Raw genomic sequence first — 23,563 nt, forward strand, 5'->3', positions numbered from 1 at the left:
ATCCACATCGGGGGCCATAGATGAGCCTTAGATGTTCTTTCCGAGAAGACTCCAAGAAGGCGAGAGTTGTTAATATTTATGGAGTTTTTCTTGGTTAAAATGTGCCAGAAGTCCCTGCACTTTTTATAAAATTAAAATTTAATTCCTATACCATTAATCACTAAATTATAGATAAATTTTTGCAGGTATCTTCACCTCTAAAACTCAAAAAAATATAATATTTCTTTCTAGACATGGATGAGGAATTCGAAAGTGACGATGACATGACGGTTTATGAGAAGAAAAATATATATGGATTTAGTGTTCAAAATCAGAAAATAGATGGCTCATGAGGAAGGAGAAAAACAGATGAAATTTACAGGAAACAACAAAGGACTTGTCTAGGAAATTAGTGTATATGTTTCCCACCTTTTACTTTTCCAAATGAGTCTATCTTCATTATAATACCTATGAAAGGGAGTCGGTAACAATTAATTAAGAGTTTTTTTTCATTTTCTTAAATCTTAAAATCAATGTTGAGACATTAATCAAGACTAAACTTGTCTCCTTTAATGATATAAGTATCACCTTATCTACAATCCTACATGAAGGAGAAAAACAGATCAAATTTCAAGGGAACAACGAAGATTTTTGTCATCAATTTCTCTATACATTTCCATTTTTTCTTCCAAATGAAAGCGCGTAGGTGTGGTAATTGGGGGATGATAGATGAGTGATAGATGTTGTCTCCACGAAGAATCCAAGAAAGAGTCAACAAAATTGAGCCTACAATAATTATAAGTGTTGGACCGTTTGTGTTTTACATTATCATATTTACTTCATAATTATAAAGTATTAACTAATTGTGTTTTACATGCTTAACTAGTTTCTTATGTAACATACATCTAATTATTTTTATTTCATTAATTATATATTTATTTTATTAATTAGTGTATTTAATTATTATTTAAAGATACATGATTATTTATTTAAAAATGTTTATTATTTTATGTAATGTAAAATAATTAAAATATTTTATTAGACTTAACACATAATTTAATACTTGAGTTTGACACATTTTCTAATGTGATACTTATGTTATTTTTTGGTCCAATCAGGTATCTGTATTTAACAAAAGTTATATATATTTTGACACCCAAAACTAAAGATGTTAAGTGTTTAATTCGAATTTTAGGGTTGGTTTGATGAAAATTAATTGCTAATTATGTATTTTCATCAAACCAACTCTAAAACCCGAATTAAATCACAACCAATGGACTATATTTGACAAATTAAATGCAAAATTAAACAAATCCATAATTAACACTAAATTATTCTATTAACAAAATCATGAAAAATTTAAAGTTAATAATATCAGCAATTAACTTTCATCAAATCAATTCCCAGACCCGAACTAAACACTAAAAGGTTAGCATCGTTTGTAATGATCCAAAATTCACGGGCATTGGAAAAGTACATTATCGGGCCTCCGTCTTAGTAAACTGAATCATAAATAATTATTAGAAGTAATTATGAGTTTAGTTGAGTGCTTAATTAGGTATTAATTAGGTGAATTTAGTTTAATTAAGAATAATTAGAAAAAAAGAACTAAATAGATTAAAGGATAAAAGTTTAATTATAGATCGAAAGAAAGTGTAAAGAATCAAAATGGCAATTAAGCCAATTCAAAAGAATGAGGCGGCATAAGCTGAGTAAGATTGAAGATTTTCATATGATATTTTCTATTAAAATTTCATTAATAATCATTAAGGTTTAATACTAAATAATAAATTATATTAATTGTTATTATTATTATTATTATATTATGAAATAAGTTAAACAAAGACAAATGTATGGTAGTGATTTAATACAAATGTATTGATAAAAGTATATACATTTGTAATAATTATATTAAATTATTAGATAGATATTTATTAGATAAATAATTAAATTATAAGATTTTTTTGTGTGATAAATAAAATAAATGATGACAAATGTATGGTATAGATGATATTGTACATTTATAAATAAAATATATATGTACATTTGTAATATTATTATTTGTTGTTAAATAGATTTTTATTAAATAAATAAGATAATTGACAAATAAATGGTATAAAATTTATACAAGTGTAATAAAATATATATGTACAAATGTAATTAAACAATTGATTTACTTAATATTTAAGCATAAGATATTTTATACTGATATTATATTAATTATTTAGTAATTAAAAAAAAGAACAAAAGAAATAAAGTAAAGTAAGTAAAAATAAAAGAAAGAAACTAAAGAAGAACAGAAATAGAGAATGAAACGAAAACAGGGGAGGAAAAAGGGAAAGAAAAGAAAAGGGGAAAATTGGGATTTTTAAGCTTCAAGTTTAATTGGTAAGCTAAATTTAGCCCTTTTCTCTTAATTTTGATGTTTTAGAAGCTTTAAAACAAAGTTTTGTTGAAATTAAGTGGAGGTTATGGAAGTTCATAGGTTTTTGAACATGATTCACGTTGAACAAGTTGTTAAATTAGGGGTTTAGTTGATAGAATTTCTAGTTAGAATCGATAAAAGGATTAAATTGTAAACTAGGTTATAAGTTTTACATAGTTGGGATTAAGTCATAAGAAGTCTTAAATTAGGGTTTAATTATGAATATTGAATAGTTGAGTTAAATATGGCAAGAAATTAAGTAGAAAAGAAGTATGAATTAAGCTAGAAAAGTAAGTAAGCTTAGTTAGAATTAAATTGGGAATAAGTAAGAATTGAATAAAATTTAATTATTATTATTGTTTTTATAATTTAATACTGTTAATTAATAGTGAAAATAATTATTATTTTCATAGCTAACAAAGAACACGAGGCATCGACATTAAAAGGAAAGGAGAAAGCTATCGAGGACTAAAACGGGAGATTTACGATTTGTATTACTATAATTCAAATTATTTATTATTTAATGCTATATTTAAATTTATATGTATGGTAAGTGAAATATAAGGTAAGTATTATTATTAAGTTGAAAGAAATTCAATTGAATGATGAATATATGTGTGGAATTGAAATGAATATTGACTTGAAAATGGAAAAGTGAATTTTGAATTAAATTGTGATTGAAAGTGAAAAAGTGAAATTGAATTGAAATGTGAATTTGGAGACCCTATTAACTAGTCGGGCTGAGTCGGATATAGTTCGCATGCCATAGGATTGAAAGAGTTCAGGGATACTTCGACCTCGAGTCGATGAGACACTGGGTGTCACTATATTTCTTCGGATAGATTCGATGAGGTACTGGGTACCAACTTTCTTCGGCTTTGATGATGAGACACTGGGTGTCAACTATTGCTTCGAACTATCCGATGAGGTACTGGGTGCCATACTGGAGTGTTTGGTTAGATCCGTGTATCCGTCAAAATCCGAGTTTTGTTAATAGGGTAAATAATAAAATGATAATTTGAATGAGTTGATCAATCGAGCTATTGAAATGAAATGAAAATTTGAATTGTGAATTGAAATGTGATATGAGATTGAGAAATGAATCTAAGGTTCATCATGTGTCCAAGTACCAAATTGTGGATATATGATATTAATTGATGAATTGTTATTGTAGAAATATGAAATTTGAGTTTAAATTTATATGTATGATTTTATGCATTACATGTTTATTAATATTATAATTTGAATTATGGTAATACCACTGAGTATGAAATACTCAGCGTACTGTTGTTTCCGTGCGCAGGTCATTAGAGTTCAAGGTCCAGTTCAACATCATCAAAAAAAATTTAGTGATGTATTTCTTCCTTTTTGTTTAAGTGGCATGTACTAGGTGATTGTACACGAGTCGTATATATATATGTAAATATATATGCTAAATGATCATGGTTGTAAATAAATGGTTATAATCTTTTGGATGATAAATAAAGTTTAAAGTTATAAATTAGTAAACTTAGTATTAAATCTTGAAATGAAATGAAAGATATGAATTAGTTTTTTTACATGTTAACTTTAACCTTTTATAATTAAAGTAGTAAATCAATTTATTAAACATGATTTAGTAGCGTTTTAAAGTATAAAATCATTGATTGAAATATTGGTATTGGTTTGTTTTTGGTTTTAAGTTTGCAGGGGGTTTTATGTAAAAATAAGCAGAAATACTGTCGAAATTTTTTAAAAAAATGAATGAAGCCAATTAGCATAAATTTATATGAATTTATGATTCTTTTATATATGTTCGTTATTTATGTAAGAATTATTTGTAAATTTTCCGAGATGTCCAGTAATGCCTCGTAACCCTGTTTCGGTGACGATTTGGGGTTAAGAGGTGTTACATCGTTACTTTTGAATACCAAAATATATAACTGCTTTCAAATATATGTAACAAATTGAACAAAAAAAAACACAAGAGTACCACATGAGAAAAAAGTGTCAAACTCAAGTACCAAATTATGCATTTAATTGTTTTATTACAAGATATTGTTTAATTATAAATTTCAATATTTAAATTAAAACAAGAGTTTTGTTTGGTGGGATGTTTTCTTACTGCTAATGTGGTCCACTTTCCGACAATGAAGAACACATTGGCAAATTTGTGGCATCCTTTAAGGTGTGTGCAGATCTCGAATATGGGAGAGAATAGATATTTGTTTAGATTTTTCAATAAAGTGGACATTGATAGGGTGATTAATGGAGCACCATGGGCTTTCAACAATCATTTGTTAGTGTTCCATCATTTGGCTATTAATGAAGATCCCGTGCAAGTACCATTGATTTTTCGTGGCTTTGGGTTCAAGTACATGATATTCCCCTAGGATTTTTCTTTGAAGCAGTGGCAAGATAGTTTGGTAATTTTATTTGAGAATTTTTCGGATTATGATTTGAAGCACATTTCGAGAGGTGTTAGTCCATATTTGCAAATAAGAGTTAAATTAAATGTGAGTTCCCCATTGAAAAGGAGGAAGAAAATGTGAGTTTCATATATGCGAGATTTCAGTATAAAAAAAATCACATTATTCTATTTCATATGTGGCCGTTTAGGGCATGGAGAAACTTTTTGTCTAGTTAGGTTTGTCACACCCCGAGTTTGGTGGATCCGAATTATGGCATAGAGTTGTAAAGATAATCTATTTGACGTATTATAGTTCGCCATGTTTGGTCTTTTGGCGAGTACGATTGGGTGTAATGTACCTGTCGCTTAGGAGATTAAATATTTTTGTTTCAAATTATTAAGTGATTCTAGTAAAGGATACCGCCAAATGTTTAACACGTGGCTTGTCTGAGCATTGTGTTAGTTAAGTTGAACATGATCTGGTTAAGAATCAACTGGATTGGCTGATCAAATATTTATTGAGAAATGACTTTCATTTATGTTTCTCTTAGAACTTGTAGGCCATTAAGAAGGACAGTTCTAAATGTATTAACATCTGTTAAGTTCCCACACTAAATGTATTGACATCTGTTAAGTTCCTGCAGGTTGAATGGGTTATATATATGGGTGAGAAGGGTGATCTATTGAGAATTCTTCTTCTATTTCTTCCTTCAATATTGTTCTCTGTTTCTTCAAGTTAAGTGCTATTTCAATCTCTTCAAGTTAGATGTTAAGATGCTGGGATTAGTTAGAGGTCACTCTATCTCTTAGTAAGTAATATGGCTTTGCATGTTAAGTTTTGAAGGATTTATGATGTTAAGAGTTTAATGAGCAGTAGGACTAAAACAAGGTCTTGCATGGGGTTTATCTATGACTGAGATGTTGAAAATCTGTGTATAAGGATTTTAATGGTGAAATTGTGTTCTTTAAGTAGCTGTTGCTGCTAGGCCAAGAAAGATGTTCGAGTTTGGAGCTTTGAACTACAGTTGGTGAGTATCTGGTAAGTGTTTATCTTGACTCTTGCATGTTTACTGTTTAGATATAAACAAGCATAAGTGATAATGATATCTTTGAAGATTGTTAAGAATGTGAAAAATAAATGATGATATATGTGGTTATGATGGAATGTATGAAACTCGGTGTGAATAGAATGTTGTTCATAAGTATATATGTAAGAATCAAATAAGTATGAATAATTTGAGAAGTGGGGTTGGAGTAACATTCTTTTGTGATGCCTCTGGTATGACAGGTATATTGCTAACTAGACTGATATATCACAATATGAGTGTATGTGTAAGATCATGTGGTGGAAACCTGTTGGATCTAAGTGCAACAGCAGCAAGCTTCAGCAGAATGCTTGTCGAGCAAGTCTCGTGACTTGCAGCAGAAACAAAGCAGAAAACTCAAACAGATTTTGAAGCAAAACTAAAATAGAGAGCATGTGGATGAAAATTTCATTGATTTCATTCATTCAACTGAAAAAATGGCATAAAGCCAATACATAAGCAAGTTTACAAGTTGACAAAACAGTAGGTTAACCTAAACTTAACCTACTACCACTAACACACATAGTAACTTGTGCTAATTAACTTGAACAAATGAACAAAGTTGATTTATCAGCTCAATCACCATCAATTTTACATCAAACATAAACCTAACATAGTTCAAATGCAATTAAGTTACATTACATTAACTTAAAATTACAAAATGAAGCATAAACAGCTTGCTGACTTGGTGAACCAGCAGCTTCTGCATGTAGTGCCCTGGATAGTCTTTGTTGCTGCATGCTGACCATTACTTCAACAAAACCCATGACACTATGATATGAAAACACCCATGGTGTATCCTCTAGTGAAACATAGTCTGGATTGGCAGGTCACGATACATGAAGTGAATAAGTCCGTGTGTTTGAGCCCATGGCAAGATGTGTTTGTATGAATACTTATGGTGATGCCTCCGTTATGATAAAAACTGGACTGGCAGATCACAGCATAAGGTTTAAGTATAAGACCATGACTAAGGAACCATGACATCTTCTGTGAAAGTCCGTCGGGACAGTAAACACATGATTCTAAATGTGTCCTATATGGCATGATCAACTAAGCCTTTGTGGCATATTTTGTTTGGTCCTTGTGGCATGTTCGACCAAGTCTTCATGAGAAATGGTGACTATCTGTCTTCTTTATGGTAAGTCCTGGATGTATTCTGGGTATGTTGTGATATGATCAAGGTTAAAATGAGTCGAATTAAGCCTATGAAGTAATCAAATAAGTTCATTAAAGAATATTTTTGGAAAAGAATTGTATATCTGTTTGTCTGAAGAATGGGGAATCTGCCTCGGTAATGTGTTAGTATAGAAAGAGTGTATTTATGGTTATGGAAGCTATGAGAAATTGGCAGTTGGAGTTCTAATGAGCTGTATAGTGTTGAAATCTGGGTACGTGATATCCACCATATTTGATTAGTATCTGATTCGATCGATTCTAGAATTTCAAAGTAAATACTCCATTTGTTAATTCAGGTTATTACGTATTTGTTGTAAGAGGTACAAATTAAGATCTCTTTGATTGATCTGGTTAGTTAGTTATCAGTGTGATATTGTGTTGGGTGTTGAATTAGAATATAGAATGATGGAAAAACTGATAATATTCAACTCAACGTGGGAATCCGCCAAAAATGTAAGTATCTGCCAGTGAATTGTATGGCGTCTCACTCAAGAATCTTATGAAATTGGAGCTATTCGTCATCTTGGGTTGTTGTGCGATGAATTAACCTGATGGTCTCAAACGATCCATAATTAATATAAGTATGTGTTGAGCTTAAGTTAGCAAATAATTTATCTTTCAAAAAGGGTATGGAAAGATCGTAAATCATTCAGGTAGTTAAGAGAGTATGGCTATGATAAAAGTGGTGTGTTTGGCATATAGGAAGTGTAGTCTAGGTATTACTGATTGATACATGACAGAATCACTCAAACATCACAGGAGATACTTGAAAGAGTAGGATCTTACATTGGTGAACTCGATGCTCTTAGGACCAGGTCATCTGCAAATATAATGGAGTCAGAGAGATGGAATCCTCCGGGTAGGGGCTGGTTTAAGATTAATTACGATGTAGCTTTTCAAAAGCATTCGTTGAGATCATGCACATGGATTATCATCAGAAATCATGAATGGGGCACTCTTGTATCCTCAATAATACAGAACAAGCACATACCTACTGAGTTTGCGGCGGAGGCTCTTGCATGCCTTCAAGAAATTAGATTGGGGCTAGATCTGGAACTCCAAGACGGTATTGTTGAAGCCTCGAAGGGATGCTCTAACGCTGGATAAAAACTTCTGTACAAAAATAGAGATGTATCAGTTATCGGTGCGTTCATTGAAGAGTCAAATCCCCTAAGTCAAAGTTGCAAGAAATTCATGTTTAAGCATACTTGAGCCATGGTAAATTTATTGATGTAAAATAAAATTATTACTTGAGTATAATTCTAAGTATTTTAATTATCACTAAATTAATATTAGAGTTACATTTAATTAAAATTTAAGTTTAAATTTATAAATAACATTTAATAGTTAGACATATTTAATTAAATAGCATGTAAGAAAAATTATCAATAAAAAATTTAAAATATTAACATTAATAAGTTAGAATTATATTTTTATAAAGAGAATATTATATATAAATATATATAAAGAAAAGCACTGGTTAAAATTGGAGCGTGACATAAAGAGAATATTATATATATTATGGAAAATATAGTGTTTTCGATTTTAATCTCATCATGATAACATTTTATAATTTTTTATTATAAAAATATAAAATATAAAAATACTATTATATTAATATTTGTCACTTTATAAAATAATAAAATTTTTAATCATTTGTGAAATTTTTATTTCATTAATTATATATTTATTTATTAATTAGTCAAACCAACCTTAAAACTGAAATTAAATCACGGAATGTATTTGATAAATTAAATGTAAAATTAAAAAAAATTCAAAATTAGCACTAAATTTATTCTATTAATAGAATCATGAAAAGTTCAAACATAATAATATTAGCAATTAACTTTCATCAAATTAATCCTAAAACCCGAATTAAACACTAAAAAGTTAATATTGTTACTTTTGGGTACCAAGATATATTACTTTTGTCAAATACGGATAACAAATTAGACCAAAAAATAACAGGGTACCATATTAGAAAAAGTGTCAAACTTGGATACCAAATTATGTATTAAACCATTTTATTACAAAATATATTGATTAGTTATAAATATCAATATTTAAATTAAAAAGAGTGTAATTCAAAGATGAATATAAACTGCAATTCAAATTTATCTAATTTTATCTACTCAAAAATATTTATTTAGCCCTATTTGATAAACGAAAATTCAACTAAAAACCTTAATGTTTTCCATAATTTTATTTTTTTAAATATATTTGATAACTGTTAATAAAAATTACTTTGTAGAATTTTTTTCACAAAGAATGTAAAAAATAATAAGTAAATAGGAATCTATTTAATATTTAATAAAGAATATGTTCAATTCTTTTTATTTTATTTTATTTCTTTTTAGACTATATTGTCCCAATTTTTTCTTCACTTTGTTCTTTTATTCAACATAGTCTCTGTAAAATATTTATTTTTCATAATGTTTATAATATTTTATAAATAATAGTATAATGTACTATAAATATTTCATTTTTATAGCAACATTATTTAAAATATGACTTTGTTTAAAATAATGTGTAATGTTTAAAAATTAAGGATAAAATTATAAAATAGCTTTTTTTTCATAATTTAATATTTAAATTTATCAAATAATTTAATATTATAACTTAATTTTTTCGCACTTAATTTTTTAGTTTATCAAACCGGACTTTAGTTTAAATATATTAATAAAAATATTTTCCTACGTTAAGTAATAACTATTTAAAATAATAAAATATTTTTATTTATAAACTTGAATAGTTTATATTATAATGAAAATGTAATTAAAGAAGAATATATGATGTAAATCAATATTTATATTTAGTTGCAATATAATATTAAAAATAGTAGTTTTATTTAATTTTAATAGAAATAAATAAAAATATTCTTATGTTAAAGTAAGAAATAATTAAAATAACAAGATATTGCTCATCTATAAGAAATAATAAATATTTTTCTATCTCCCAAATAGCAAGACATCTTTCAGAAAAGGTGATCATAATTGGCTAGTAGTTGTGGGATTGGGAGAGATGGGAACAAAAGATCTCTTTTTTACCGGCATTTATAAGCACAGGTAAAAGACTGGTATTGATTTTCCTGGCAACCATGAACCTGATGAAGTTGGTCAGCATGCAGCAAACACTCGACAACATGAAGACCAACCCATGCAGGAGCTGCTGATGCAAGCTGTTTCTGTTCATTTTGTAATCTTTAGTTCATGAAATAAGTCTTAGTTCATTTCTAACTAAGTTAAGTATGTAATTAGCTTGTGTATGAGCTGTAAACACATCTTTGTATAGGTTTACAAGCTAAAATTTCAAGTTCTTATGTAATTAGTGGAGGTAGGTAATGTTTAGGTGATTACCTGTTGTTTTTGACAAGCTTAGTGCTTGATTTATATATTGGCATTATGCCATTGTTTACTTAATGAATGAATCAGAATTGTTCATCAATTCCCTCTCCATTTTTCTTAGCTTTTCTTTCTTCTTCTTGCTCGAATTTGTTTGTTTGCTCAGCAAGCATCCAGGCTTGTTGCACAAGACACTTGTCGAGTTTGTTAGTTTCTGTTATTGCACCAACAATTGGTATCTAGAGCCTATTTCTTAAGGGATCTGTTATACAAATCCATGGCTTCATCAAGCTTTTCACCAACTGCACCTCAAGTCTTCAATGGAGAAGGCTACCACATATGGGTGGTCAAAATGAAGACCTACCTGCAGGCTTTCGATCTGTGGGAGGTGGTCAACTCAGATGTTGAACCAGAGCCATTTAGAGCCAATCCAACTGTGGCTCAGATTAGGCAGCATGCTGACGAGAGGACCAAGAGGCATAAGGCCATGTCTTGCATCCAAAACTCAGTGTCAGATGTGATTTTCACAAGGATTATGGCCTGTGAATCACCAAAGCAGGCCTGGGACAAGTTGCAAGAGGAGTTTCAAGGGACAGAAAGGACAAGGCAGCAACAGTTGTTGAACCTGAGGAGAGAATTTGAGAATTTGAAGATGAAGGAAGAAGAAACTGTCAAACAATACTCTGACAGGATTATAGCTGTGGTTAACAGCATTAGGCTCATTGGAGAGCAGTTCAATGAAGCTAGGATAGTGGAGAAGGTCATTGTAACTCTGCCTGAGAGGTATGAGGCAAAAATCTCATCTCTCGAAGACTCAAGGGACTTGTCCAACATCTCCCTGACAGAGTTGATCAATGCTCTATATGCTCAAGAGCAGAGGAGAGCAAACAGACTGGAGGAGCACTAAGAAGGTGCCTTTCAAGCAAGGACAAATACTGCCTACAAAGGCAAGAAGGCCTGGAGAGACAAGCCAAGGTATGATGCTGCAAGAAAAGAAGGTCAGACTTGCAAGCACTGCAAAAGGGCTGGTCATCCAGAAGAAAAATGCTGGTTCAATCCAGATGCTGTATGCTAGCATTGCAAAAAGAAAGGTCATGTTGAGAGAGTCTGCAAAAACAAGGCCAAATCAAGGTAGAATCAGTTTCAACAGATGAAAGGTGAGGCTCGAGTAACTAAGGAGGATAGTGACCAAGAGGAGCAAGTCTTTGCTGTGTCATGCTCAGCTGCTCAACAAAGAATTCCATCTGGTTGGCTCCTAGACAGTGGATGCACCAATCACATGACACCTGATGCTGCAATCTTCAAGTCTTTAGACAGAAGCTGCAGAACCAAAGTCAAAATAGGTAATGGCCATTTTATTCAGGCTGAAGGCAAGGGTGAAGTGCTGATATGCACTCTCGCAGGTGCCAAAGTTATTTCAAATGTGCTCTTGGTGCCTGAAATTGATAGAAACCTGCTCAGCATAGCTCAATTGCTGGAGAAAGGTTATTCTATTATTTTCAAAAATAACCAGTGCCAAATAAGTGATCTAAGTGGATCCAAGCTAATGTCAGTCCCAATGGCTGATAAGAGCTTTGTAGTTGACTGGACAAAGGAGTCAGACATTGCCTACACAGCTACATCATATGAATCTAAGCTTTGGCATCAAAGGCTTGGACATGCCAACTTCAGATCGATGGCTCGAATGGTCAAAGAGGGCTTGGTTGAAAACTTCACCAACTCAGTGGAGCATGATGATGTATGTGAAGTATGTCAGCTAGGAAAGCAGGCCAGACTCCTATTTCCCTCGAATCAAGCCTGGAGAGCCTCTGAAAAACTCTAACTGGTGTACACTGATGTGTGTGGCCCCATGAAGACTGAGTCATTAAGTGGAAACAGGTATTTCATACTGTTTATTGATGATTTCTCGAGATATTGCTGGCTTTACTTCTTCAAACACAAATCAGAGGTGGCTTCTGTGTTTCGAAAGTTCAAGACTGCTGCTGAGACTGAAACAGGCTGCAAGTTGAAGACCATAAGGTCTGATAATGGGACTGAGTACACCTCAGCTCAGTTCTAAGCCTTCTGTGATAAGGCAGGCATCAAACATCAGCTTACCAACACTTATACACCTCAGCAAAATGGTGTAAGTGAAAGTAAGAATAGGAGTTTGATGGATATGGCCAGGTGCCTGATGATTCAGAAGAATCTGCCTAAAGCTCTATGGGCAGAAGCAGTTAACACTGCAACCAACCAAGGCTTTAGATTAGAAGACTCCATTTGAGGCCTGGTTTGGATTCAAGCCATCACTAGCTCATCTGAAGGTCTTTGGATGCCTCTGTTATGCACATGTACCTACTGTTAAATGGGACAAATTGTCTGAAAGGGCTCGACCTTGTGTTCTGGTGGGCTATAGCACTGTCAAGAAGGGCTATAAGATCTTGGATCCTTCAACAAACAAAGTGTCAGTCAGCTGGGATGTGGCATTTGATGACAGGTCATGTTGGAACTAGGAAAGACATGAACCTGAGGAAGTTTCAGAAGAACTTGCAACAGATCAAGTAGAGCCAGACCAAAATGTTCCTAAAATGGACATTGATGATGAACCAGTTATGGGAACAAGACCATTGACTGAAATTTATGAAAGGGCTCATGTAGCCATAGCTGAACCAAACAACTTTGAAGAGGCTGAAGCTCAGCAAGGGTGGAAGCAGGCAATGGCTGAGGAGATCAACATGATTGAGAAGAACCAGAATTGGGAATTAGTTGAAAGGCCAGTCAAAAGGAAGGTTATTGGGGTGAAATGGGTGTACAAAGCCAAGCAGAATGCTGATGGAACCTTGAACAAACTGAAAGCAATATTAGTTGTCAAGGGATTCAGTCAGAAATATGGCCTGGACTACCTAGAGACCTTTGCACTAGTGACCAGGCTCGACACCATCAGACTACTGATTGCCTTAGCAGCACAGCTCGAATGGAAGATCCATCAACTCGATGTGAAGTCAGCTTTTCTGAATGGCTTCTTATGAAGACATCTATGTTGAACAACCATAAGGGTTTGAGATAGTTGGCAAAGAGCATATGGTCTACAAACTGAAGAAGGCCCTATATGGCTTGAAACAGGCCCCAACGGCCTGGTATAGCAGAATCGATGGCTACTTGATTGGCTTGGGATTTGATCGAAGCAAGAGTGAGCCAACACTGTATGTTAAGAAGGGAGGGGCACAAACACAGCTCATTGTGTCCCTGTATGTTGATAACCTACTGGTGACAGGAGGAGATCGAACAATGCTGGTCGATTTCAAGACCAAGATGTAGGAAGTGTTTGAAATGTCTGATCTAGGTGAGATGTCCTATTTTATTGGAATGGAGGTAACACAAACACAGAATGGGATATTCCTAAGTCAGAAAAGCTTTGCCATAAAGATTCTGACCAAGTTCTCCATGCAAAACAGCAAGGCAACTAAAACACCTGTTGCTATTGGAGATAAACTATCAAGCCAAGGTGATTTTGAGAAGGTTTGTGAAACTACCTACAGGAGTCTAGTTGGTTGTTTGCTATACTTAACTGCCACTAGGCCAGACATAATGTATGATATAGGATTGCTCTCAAGATTCTTGCATTGCTGCAATGAGAAGCATTTTCAAGCTGCAAAGAGAGTGCTCAGATATGTCAAAGGCACTTTAAGCTATGGTTTGATGTACAGCAAGGAAGGAAATCTGAAGCTGGTTGGCTATACTGATAGTGACTGGACTGGCTCGATAGATGATATGAAAAGCACCTCAGGGTATGCTTTCAACCTTAGTTCAGCCATGTTCTGCTGAAGCTCGAAGAAGCAAAGTCTGGTGGCTCAATCTACTGCTGAAGTAAAGTATGTGGCAGCAGCAAGTGCTGTCAACCAAGCCATTTGGCTAAGGAAAATCTTGGTTGATTTGAATGTGCATCAAAGGGAAGCAACAGAGATCTTCTATGACAACCAATCTGCTGTTGCAATTGCTAAAAATCAGTGTTCCATGGAAGAACAAAGCATTTCAGCACAAAGTTACATGTTGTTCGAGAAATGGAGCAATTACTGGAAGTGATGCTGATTCACTGCAATTCAGAAGATCAATTTGCAGACATTTTGACTAAAGCCCTTAATGTCACAAGGTTCGAGTGTTTAAGAAGGAAATTAGGTGTTTGCACCATGCTAACTAAGGAGGAGTGATGAAGTTGGTCAGCATGCAGCAAACACTCGACAGCATGAAGACCAAACCATGCAGGAGCTGCTGATGCAAGCTGTTTCTGTTCATTTTGTAATCTTTAGTTCATGAAATGAGTCTTAGTTCATTTCTAACTAAGTTAAGTATGTAATTAGCTTGTGTATGAGCTGTAAACACATCTTTGTATAGGTTTACAAGCTAAAATTTCAAGTTCCTATGTAATTATTGGAGGTAGGTAATGTTTAGGTGATTACTTGCTATTTTTGACAAGCTTAGTGCTTGATTTATATATTGACATTATGCCATTGTTTACTTAATGAATGAATCAGAATTGTTCATCAATTCCCTCTCCATTTTTCTTTGCTTTTCTTTCTTCTTCTTGCTCGAATTTGTTTGTTTGATCAGCAAGCATCGAGGCTTGTTGCACAAGACACTTGCCGAGTTTGTTAGTTTCTGTTATTGCACCAATAAAATCGGTAGTTTTCGGCTATGTTTGAAGAGGTGGATTTACTTATATTTGGTTCCTTGTCCTTGCCTCACTCTATTTTGCCTTTGCCAATTTAATGTAGGTCACTGTTGTGAAAAGTGAAGATGGGGGTAACAAGGTTGCCACTGTGGTTCTGCGAGGAAGTACTGATAGTATATTGGATGATCTTGAAAGAGCTGTTGATGATGGAGTCAATACATATAAGGTTTTTTTTTGCTGATCATTTTCTTTGAATCCCATATAAACCTGATTAAATTCTTTTATTCTCACCTGCTGAAATTGTCTTTTCCATTTTTTTTGGATGTAAATTCCAAGGAAAGAATCAGTATCCCATTCTTAATGCCCATTCATTTTTGGTCAGGCAATGTGCAGGGATAGTCGTATAGTACCTGGAGCTGCTGCTACAGAAATCGAGTTGGCGAGAAGATTGAAAGAGTTCTCATTCAAGGAAACAGGGTGATTTGTTTTTTCCGTGTGCTATTCTTAATGGAAAATGCCATCCTGCATGTATTGTTTCATATTTAGGCTGCAAGTTTGTGCATTACACTTGTATGAATGACGTGGACACATTTGTGGCTTGATGGAACTTTACCCAAGGTAGGCAGTACCACACTGGTCGGTACGACCGGAACCGATGCAAAACCGACCATCATGATTCTACCTGCTGAACAACTAGGTATTGAGGCATAGTGCTGGAGAGGTGAATGAGTCAACTTCTGCATTGTTGGCTGTCAAGTTATTGATATCTTGCATTGGTCATGTTCATTCTGATAGCTGTGTTGAGAATCTCCTACAGCTTTTTGGGATTTATAGTAGATTAGATAAGTACTAGAAGAAGCTATTAGTATTAACTACGGGATATTTTGCAGATTGGATCAGTATGCTATTGCTATGTTTGCTGAAAGTTTTGAATTGGTACCGAGAACCCTGGCAGAGAATGCTTGTTGAAGTCAATCCCCATGCAGCAGCCAAGGTGACCATGCAAGGTGGCCATGCAGGGATCGTGCTTTAACAGCAAACCGAAACTGCATTGTTTCATTTGGTTATTCAAATGAACATTTTGTGTTTTAGTTTGTTTTGAACTAAGTTGGTAACTGTATTTTGATGTAATTAGGTGCTGAATGACAAGTTTAGGTAGAAGTTTATGTTTTCAATCAAGTTTACCAAGTTACTAGGCAATTTAGTGGTGTTAGGTATGTTATTAGGTGGTAACTTGTTTGTTTTGCTGTTGTTATCTCATATATATGTATTGGTATTATGCCTTAAAAATGTTAATGAAAATTCAGCTCATTTTCATTCAATTTTATCTCTTTCTTTTCTGTTCTCCATTGCAAATTTCTTTCTTCTTCTTCAATAGTTTATTCAGCAAGGCTCGACACTTGCTGTGCAGGCAAGCTGAAACCATCTTGCTATTGCCTCTTGCACCAACAATTGGTATCAGAGCCGTTGTCTTAGTGGACCTGTTACTTCAAACCAAGGAACCTGATGGCTTCTTCAGGATTTTCACCAGCAGCCCCACCAGTCTTCAATGGAGAAAGCTTTCACATATGGCTGGTAAAGATGAAGACTTACCTGCAGGCCTTTGATCTGTGGGAAGTTGTTAACACAGATGCTGAGCCAGCACCACTGAGGGCTAATCCCACAGTAGCTCAGATCAGACAACATGCTGATGAGAGGACCAAAAGGCACAAAGCCATGTCCTGCATTCAGAACTGTGTATCAGATGTCATCTTTACCAGAATTATGGCCTGTGAGACTCCAAAACAGGCCTGGGACAAGCTTAAGGAGGAGTTTCAAGGCACTGAGAAAACAAGGCAACAGCAGCTGTTGAATTTGAGAAGGGATTTCGAGAATTTGAAGATGAAGGAGAAGAAACAGTGAAGCAGTATTCAGATAGAATTATGGCAGTGGTTAACAGTATAAGGCTCCTAGGTGAGCACTTTGATGAGGCAAGAATTGTGGAGAAAGTCCTCTCCACTTTGCCTGAGAAATATGAAGCAAAGATATCCTCCCTAGAGGACTCAAGAGACCTTGCTAGCATTTCTTTGACTGAGTTAATCAACACCTTCTATGCTCAGGAACAAAGGAGAGCTAGCAGAGCTGAAGATCACCAAGAAGGTGCATTTCAAGCCAAGGCCAGAGAAGCCTCGAGCACCAATGCTCAAAGAGGCAAAAAGCCTTGGAAAAGTAGGCCTAAGCCTGATGCTGCAAGGAGCAATGACCAGCCCTGCAGATATTGCAAGAAACTAGGCCATCCAGAAGATAGATGTTGGTTCAGGCCAGAAGCAGTATGCCAGCACTGCAGGAAGAAGGGCCATGTTGAAAGGGTTTGCAAAAATAGAACCAAGCCAAGGCAGAGCCAATTTCAACAACCAAAGTTTGAAGCTCGAGTACCTGAGGACAGTAGTGACCAAGAGGAGCAGGTCTTTGCTGTTTCTTGCTTAACTGCTGAGAAGAAATTTTCAAAAGGTTGGCTATTGGACAGTGGTTGCACTAACCACATGTCACCAGATGCCTCCTTGTTTAAAACCTTGGATAGAAGTTGCAAAACCAAGGTCAAGGTTGGAAATGGCCAGTTTATAAAGGCTGAAGGAAGAGGAGAGGTGCTGATATGTACTCCTACAGGTAACAAGGTCATACCAAATGTGCTTTTGGTGCCTGAGATTGACAGAAACCTTCTCAGCATAGCCCAATTGCTTGAGAAAGGTTATTCTGTTGTATTCAAGGATAAACAGTGCCACATTGCAGATCCAAGTGGATCAAGCCTTATGACAGTCACAATGACTGATAAATGCTTTGAGGTTCATTGGTCAAATGACTTAAAGTCAGCATATACAGCCTCTATAGATGACTCCAAACTCTGGCATAGAAGACTTGGACATGCCAACTTCAGGTCAATGGGTCGAATGGCCAGTGAGGGCTTGGCTGAGAACTTCACCAACTCAGTGGAGTATGATGATGTGTGTGAGGTCTGCCAGATGGGGAAACAGGTAAGATTGCCATTTTCTACAAATGCAGCATGGAGAGCTACTGAAAGACTGCAGCTGGTGCACTCTGATGTATGTGGCCCGATGAGAACTGAATCACTCAGCAAAAACAGGTATTTTATCCTCTTCATTGATGATTTTACAAGGTTTTGCTGGATTTTCTTCTTAAAACACAAGTCTGAGGTAGCTCAAGTGTTTGTGAAGTTTAAAACTGCTGTAGAGACAGAAACAGGTTGCAAGCTGAAATCGATAAGGTCAGACAATGGCACTGAGTACACTTCAGCTCAGTTTCAAGCCATTTGCAATGATGCTGGTATCAAACACCAGCTTACAAATGTCTACACACCTCAGCAGAATGGGGTATCAGAAAGAAAGAACAGAAGCTTGATGGATATGGCCAGGTGCTTGCTGTTTGAGAAGAAACTGCCCAAGACCATGTGGGCTGAGGCAGTAAACACTGCTGTCTACCTTCAAAATAGGCTTCCTACTAAAGCTCTTGCATCCAAAACACCTTTCGAGGCTTGGTCTGGTTTCAAGCCTTCCTTGGCACATCTGAAGGTGTTTGGTTGCCTGTGTTATGCACAAATACCAGCAGCAAAGAGAGATAAGCTCTCTGAAAGGGCTCAACCAGGTGTTCTAGTAGGCTATAGCTCAGTTAAAAAGGGCTACAGGGTGCTGGATCCTTTGACAAACAAAGTCCAAGTGAGCAGAGATGTCATCTTTAATGAGAAGGCTTGCTGGAATTGGGAGAAGAGTAAACCAGAAGCTGCTTCAGAAGACCTGGTGCCTAATCAAGCTGAACTCGAGCACCTTGGTCCTGAAATGGATGTTGATGATGTGCCTGTGAGAGGCACAAGGCCCCTAGATGAGATTTATGAAAGAGCACAAGTTGCTATAGCAGAACCTAGTAGTTTTGAAAAAGCTGAAGCAGATGAAGGTTGGAAACAGGCTATGGTTGATGAAATCAACATGATTGTGAAGAACCAGACATGGGAGTTGGTTGAAAAGCCTGCCAACAGAAAGACCATTGGTGTAAAATGGGTCTATCGAGTGAAGCACAATGCGGATGGAAGTTTAAACAAGCTAAAGGCCAGGCTAGTTGTAAAGGGCTTCAGTCAAAGGTATGGTCTGGACTACATGGAAACATTTGCTCCAGTAGCCAGACTCGATACAATCAGATTGCTGATTGCAGTTGCTGCTCAGAACCAGTGGACAATCCACCAAATGGATGTCAAGTCTGCATTCCTCAATGGATTCCTAGAAGAGGAGATATACATCGAGCAACCCCCAGGTTTTATAATGCCTGGTAAGGAACATTTGGTGTATAGGCTAAGAAAGGCCTTGTATGGCCTAAAACAGGCCCCTCGAGCCTGGTATGCTCGAATTGACTCATACTTGGTCAGTTTGGGATTTGAAAGGAGTGCTAGTGAGCCAACACTTTATGTTAAGAAGGATCAAGCAGAAACACAGCTTATTGTGTCTCTTTATGTGGATGATCTCCTTGTAACAGGAGGAGACAAGACTATGTTAGAAGATTTCAAAAGAAAAATGAAGGAGATGTTCGAGATGTCAGATTTGGGGTTGATGACTTATTTCTTTGGAATAGAGATACAACAAGATGATCAAGGAATCTTTTTGGGACAAAAGACATTTACTTTGAAAGTTTTATCCAAGTTTTCAATGCAAAATTGCAAGCCAACATGCACACCTATGGCAGTTGGCATAAAACTGTCGAGCCAAGAAGAACATGAGCCTGTTAATGAATCATTTTATAGGAGCCTTGTTGGTTGTTTGCTGTATTTAACAGCAACAAGACCTGACATTCTGTTTGCTGTGAGCATGCTATCAAGGTTCATGCACTGCTGTAACCAGCAACATTACAAGGCTGGGAAAAGGGTGCTAAGATACATCAAAGGTACCTTAAACCTTGGAATACAGTTTAGAAAGGCTGAAGAGTTGAAACTGATTGGCTACACTGATAGCGATTGGGCTGGTTCAAAGGATGACATGAAGAGCACTTCTGGCTATGCTTTTACACTTGGCTCAGCTATGATTTGTTGGAGCTCAAGAAAACAAACAATGGTGGCTCAATCGACAGCAGAAGCAGAGTATGTAGCAGCTGCCAATCCTGTTAATCAAGCTATGTGGCTGAGAAAATTTTGAGCGATTTGAATCTACAGCAGAATGATGCAACTGTGATACATTGTGACAACAAGTCAGCAGTTGCTATTGCTAAAAATCCTGTCTTCCATGGCAGGACAAAACATTTCAACATTAAACTCCATGTGATAAGAGAAATGGAACAAGCTCGAGAGATCAAGCTAATTCATTGCAGCTCAGAAGGTCAGATCGCCGATATCTTCACAAAATCACTTTGTGGATCGAGATTTCTAAACCTAAGGAAGCAACTAGGAGTCTGCTGCATAGAAGCTGAGGAGGAGTGTTGAAGTCAACCCCCATGCAGCAGCCAAGGGACCATGCAAGGTGGCCATGCAGGGATCGTGCTTTAACAGCAAACCGAAACTGCATTGTTTCATTTGGTTACTCAAATGAACATTTTGTGTTTTAGTTTGTTTTGAACTAAGTTGGTAACTGTATTTTGATGTAATTAGGTGCTGAATGACAAGTTTAGGTAGAAGTTTATGTTTTCAATCAAGTTTACCAAGTTACTAGGCAATTTAGTGGTGTTAGGTATGTTATTAGGTGGTAACTTGTTTGTTTTGCTGTTGTTATCTCATATATATGTATTGGTATTATGCCTTAAAAATGTTAATGAAAATTCAGCTCATTTTCATTCAATTTTATCTCTTTCTTTTCTGTTCTCCATTGCAAATTTCTTTCTTCTTCTTCAATAGTTTATTCAGCAAGGCTCGACACTTGCTGTGCAAGCAAGCTGAAACCATCTTGCTATTGCCTCTTGCACCAACAATGCTGGACTCAATCCAATGGATATTATTTCTAAGTTGTATGAAAAGCATGCATCTGGGAATGCTAAAGTGGGCATCGACTTGAAGAGAGACGACCCTGAGGATGGTGTTTGCAAGGATGTCTCAACCGTGAATGTTTGGGACCTTTATGTCACTAAGTAAGTCGCTATTTACAATTATTTCTGGCTCAGTTCTGTTCTCTTTTGCATCGAAAATTAACCTCAAATTCTTTTATAATTTACAATTGTTGATTTTTTTGTCAGGTTTTTGGCTCTCAAATATGCTGCAGATGCTGCCTGCACTGTGTTGCGTGTAGATCAGGTAATTTACTAGAGGCAGAAAGCTTGAAAATGAAAATCGCACTTAAAATAGTTTGCTGATGGGATTAGATTCTCATGCAAAGCTGTATTTGTTGCTTAGGATCGCATATGTATTTCATTTTCCAAACATTTTCTTCCACTAAGCTCAGTAATGCCGTTGATTCAATGTTTGCAGATTATCATGGCGAAACCAGCTGGAGGTCCAGCGAGGAGAGATCAACTGGCAGGAATGGATGAGGACTAAATCTTGCATGGTATGATTGATTTCCCATCTCTTGTATCTCACCACCCATATTCGGACTTTGTTTAGGCATCTATTTTATTATTATTATTTTTTCTTTTTAGATGCTAAAATGTGCTTGAAAGAATTTTGCATGTGATTTTAGAATGTTTACAGTGGGGAGTAGTGGTGATCTATGTTTTTAGTGTATTACCCTAACCTATATTAGGGCCTGGGGTAGGGAGTTAGAAGATCGTCTCATTCATATCTTTCTCGATTTTGCATGGATGTTGGTTATATCATAGCCTATTTTACACGAACCCATTCATTTTCTCTTAGTACCTATATTTAACACTTATGTTTGATATATATCTAGATATGTATATAAAGGGATTATATCAGTTTCCATTAAATAAGTTTGTTTGAACAGACTTTATAAAAGGGATTACATCAATTTGGGTCAGATAAATTGATTTGAATAGACTTTTATGCATTCCTAGTGAGGGAGGATTTAGTGATAACTTCAATTATTATGTATTAAATGGACAACTCTAATTCAGAATAAAACTTGAGATTTAGTTATTTCGTGCAATTTCTCTTTAAGAACATTTATTTCAGAATTTTGATTGTAAGGTTATAACATTCTCGCTGTACTTTTCCCACCTTTTACTTTTACAATTAATTAAGAGTTTTTTTGGTTAAATTTTTTTACAAGTCCCTGTACTTTTTATAAATTTAAAATTTAGTCCCTACATTGTTAGCCACTAAATTATAATAAATTTTCATTTTGGTCACTTAACTAAAGAAAGTTACAATTTGGTCACTAAACTTTTCGAAATTATTTTTTTATCCCCCAATTATTACGTAGCACTTTTTTTATTGGTATAATAACAATTTTAGTCATCAATTTTTAAACTTTTCTATCAATTTAAAGTCTGTGTTTTGACTATTGGTATTGCAATCTATTGTCACATGGCAAAATTTTGTATTAATATTCCAACAAAATTGAAGTTTGTAAACCTCATGATTTTTAACTTATCATACGTGAGCATGTAATGTTTTAGTTTTGAAGATAATGTACCAATCATCTAACTACTTTCCCATGATCCATACTCAAATTTCTCCAATATCTGAAAAATGTATGCAATTTTTTTGCACATATAAACCTGAGCATACATTAGATTCTCTGAAGCATAGTGATTTTTCTTTCATTTTCTTAAATCTTAAAATCAATGTTGAGACATTAATCAAGACTAAACTTGTCTCCTTTAATGATATAAGTATCACCTAATCCACAATCCTACATGAGGGAGAAAAACAGATCAAATTTCAAGGGAACGACGAAGATTTTTGTCAGCAATTTCTCTATACATTTCCATTTTTTCTTCCAAATGAAAGCGCGTAGGTGTGGAAATTGGGGGATGATAGATGAGTGATAGATGTTGTCTCCAGGAAGAATCCAAGAAAGAGTCCACAAAATTGAGCCTACAATAATTATAAGTGTTGGACCGTTTGTGTTTTACATTATCATATTTACTTCATAATTATAAAGTATTAACTAATTGTGTTTTACATGCTTAACTAGTTTCTTATGTAACATACATCTAATTATTTTTATTTCATTAATTATATATTTATTTTATTAATTAGTGTATTTAATTATTATTTAAAGATACATGGTTATTTATTTAAAAATGTATATTATTTTATGTAATGTAAAATAATTAAAATATTTTATTAGACTTAACACATAATTTAGTACTTGAGTTTGACACTTTTTTCTAATGTGATACTTAGAGCATGTTTGGTTCGCTGTAATGGAATAGAGGCGTAATAGCAATTCAATTGTTTGGTTGAATGTAATGGAATAGAGGCGTAATAGTATTCTTGTGTTTGGTTGAATGGAATGGAGGTGTAATAGCATAAGGGAAAAAACTGAAATGACTAGAATACCCTTAGCAGAAATTTGTTTAAGTAAATGATTATTGTTATTGTTATTAAATTTTAATAAGATTATTAATATCAATAATAAATAATTTAAT

The 23,563-nt window shown here is 34.6% G+C and overlaps 1 protein-coding gene across 1 annotated transcript; it reads left to right on the plus strand.

The window, feature by feature from the left end:
* Positions 1-20,987: 20,987 nt before the first annotated feature.
* Positions 20,988-21,841, plus strand: LOC107935712 (T-complex protein 1 subunit theta). The gene is made up of 3 exons (XM_016868333.2): positions 20,988-21,139; positions 21,245-21,302; positions 21,477-21,841. The coding sequence occupies exons 1-3, from the start codon at positions 21,000-21,002 to the stop codon at positions 21,543-21,545; spliced, it is 267 nt and encodes an 88-aa protein (XP_016723822.2). The 5' UTR covers positions 20,988-20,999; the 3' UTR covers positions 21,546-21,841.
* Positions 21,842-23,563: the final 1,722 nt, after the last annotated feature.

This window comes from Gossypium hirsutum, chromosome D11 (genome assembly GCF_007990345.1).
Source record: "Gossypium hirsutum isolate 1008001.06 chromosome D11, Gossypium_hirsutum_v2.1, whole genome shotgun sequence".
NCBI classification, from domain to species: domain Eukaryota; kingdom Viridiplantae; phylum Streptophyta; class Magnoliopsida; order Malvales; family Malvaceae; genus Gossypium; species Gossypium hirsutum.

Excerpts from the sequence above, each read along its gene's own strand:
- LOC107935712 (XM_016868333.2), top strand. The coding sequence starts at position 21,000 with ATGGATATTATTTCTAAGTTGTATGAAAAGCATGCATCTGGGAATGCT. Across the intron at positions 21,140-21,244 it reads TGGGACCTTTATGTCACTAA|GTTTTTGGCTCTCAAATATG; the intron begins GTAAGTCGCTAT and ends TTTTTTTGTCAG. Across the intron at positions 21,303-21,476 it reads CTGTGTTGCGTGTAGATCAG|ATTATCATGGCGAAACCAGC; the intron begins GTAATTTACTAG and ends CAATGTTTGCAG.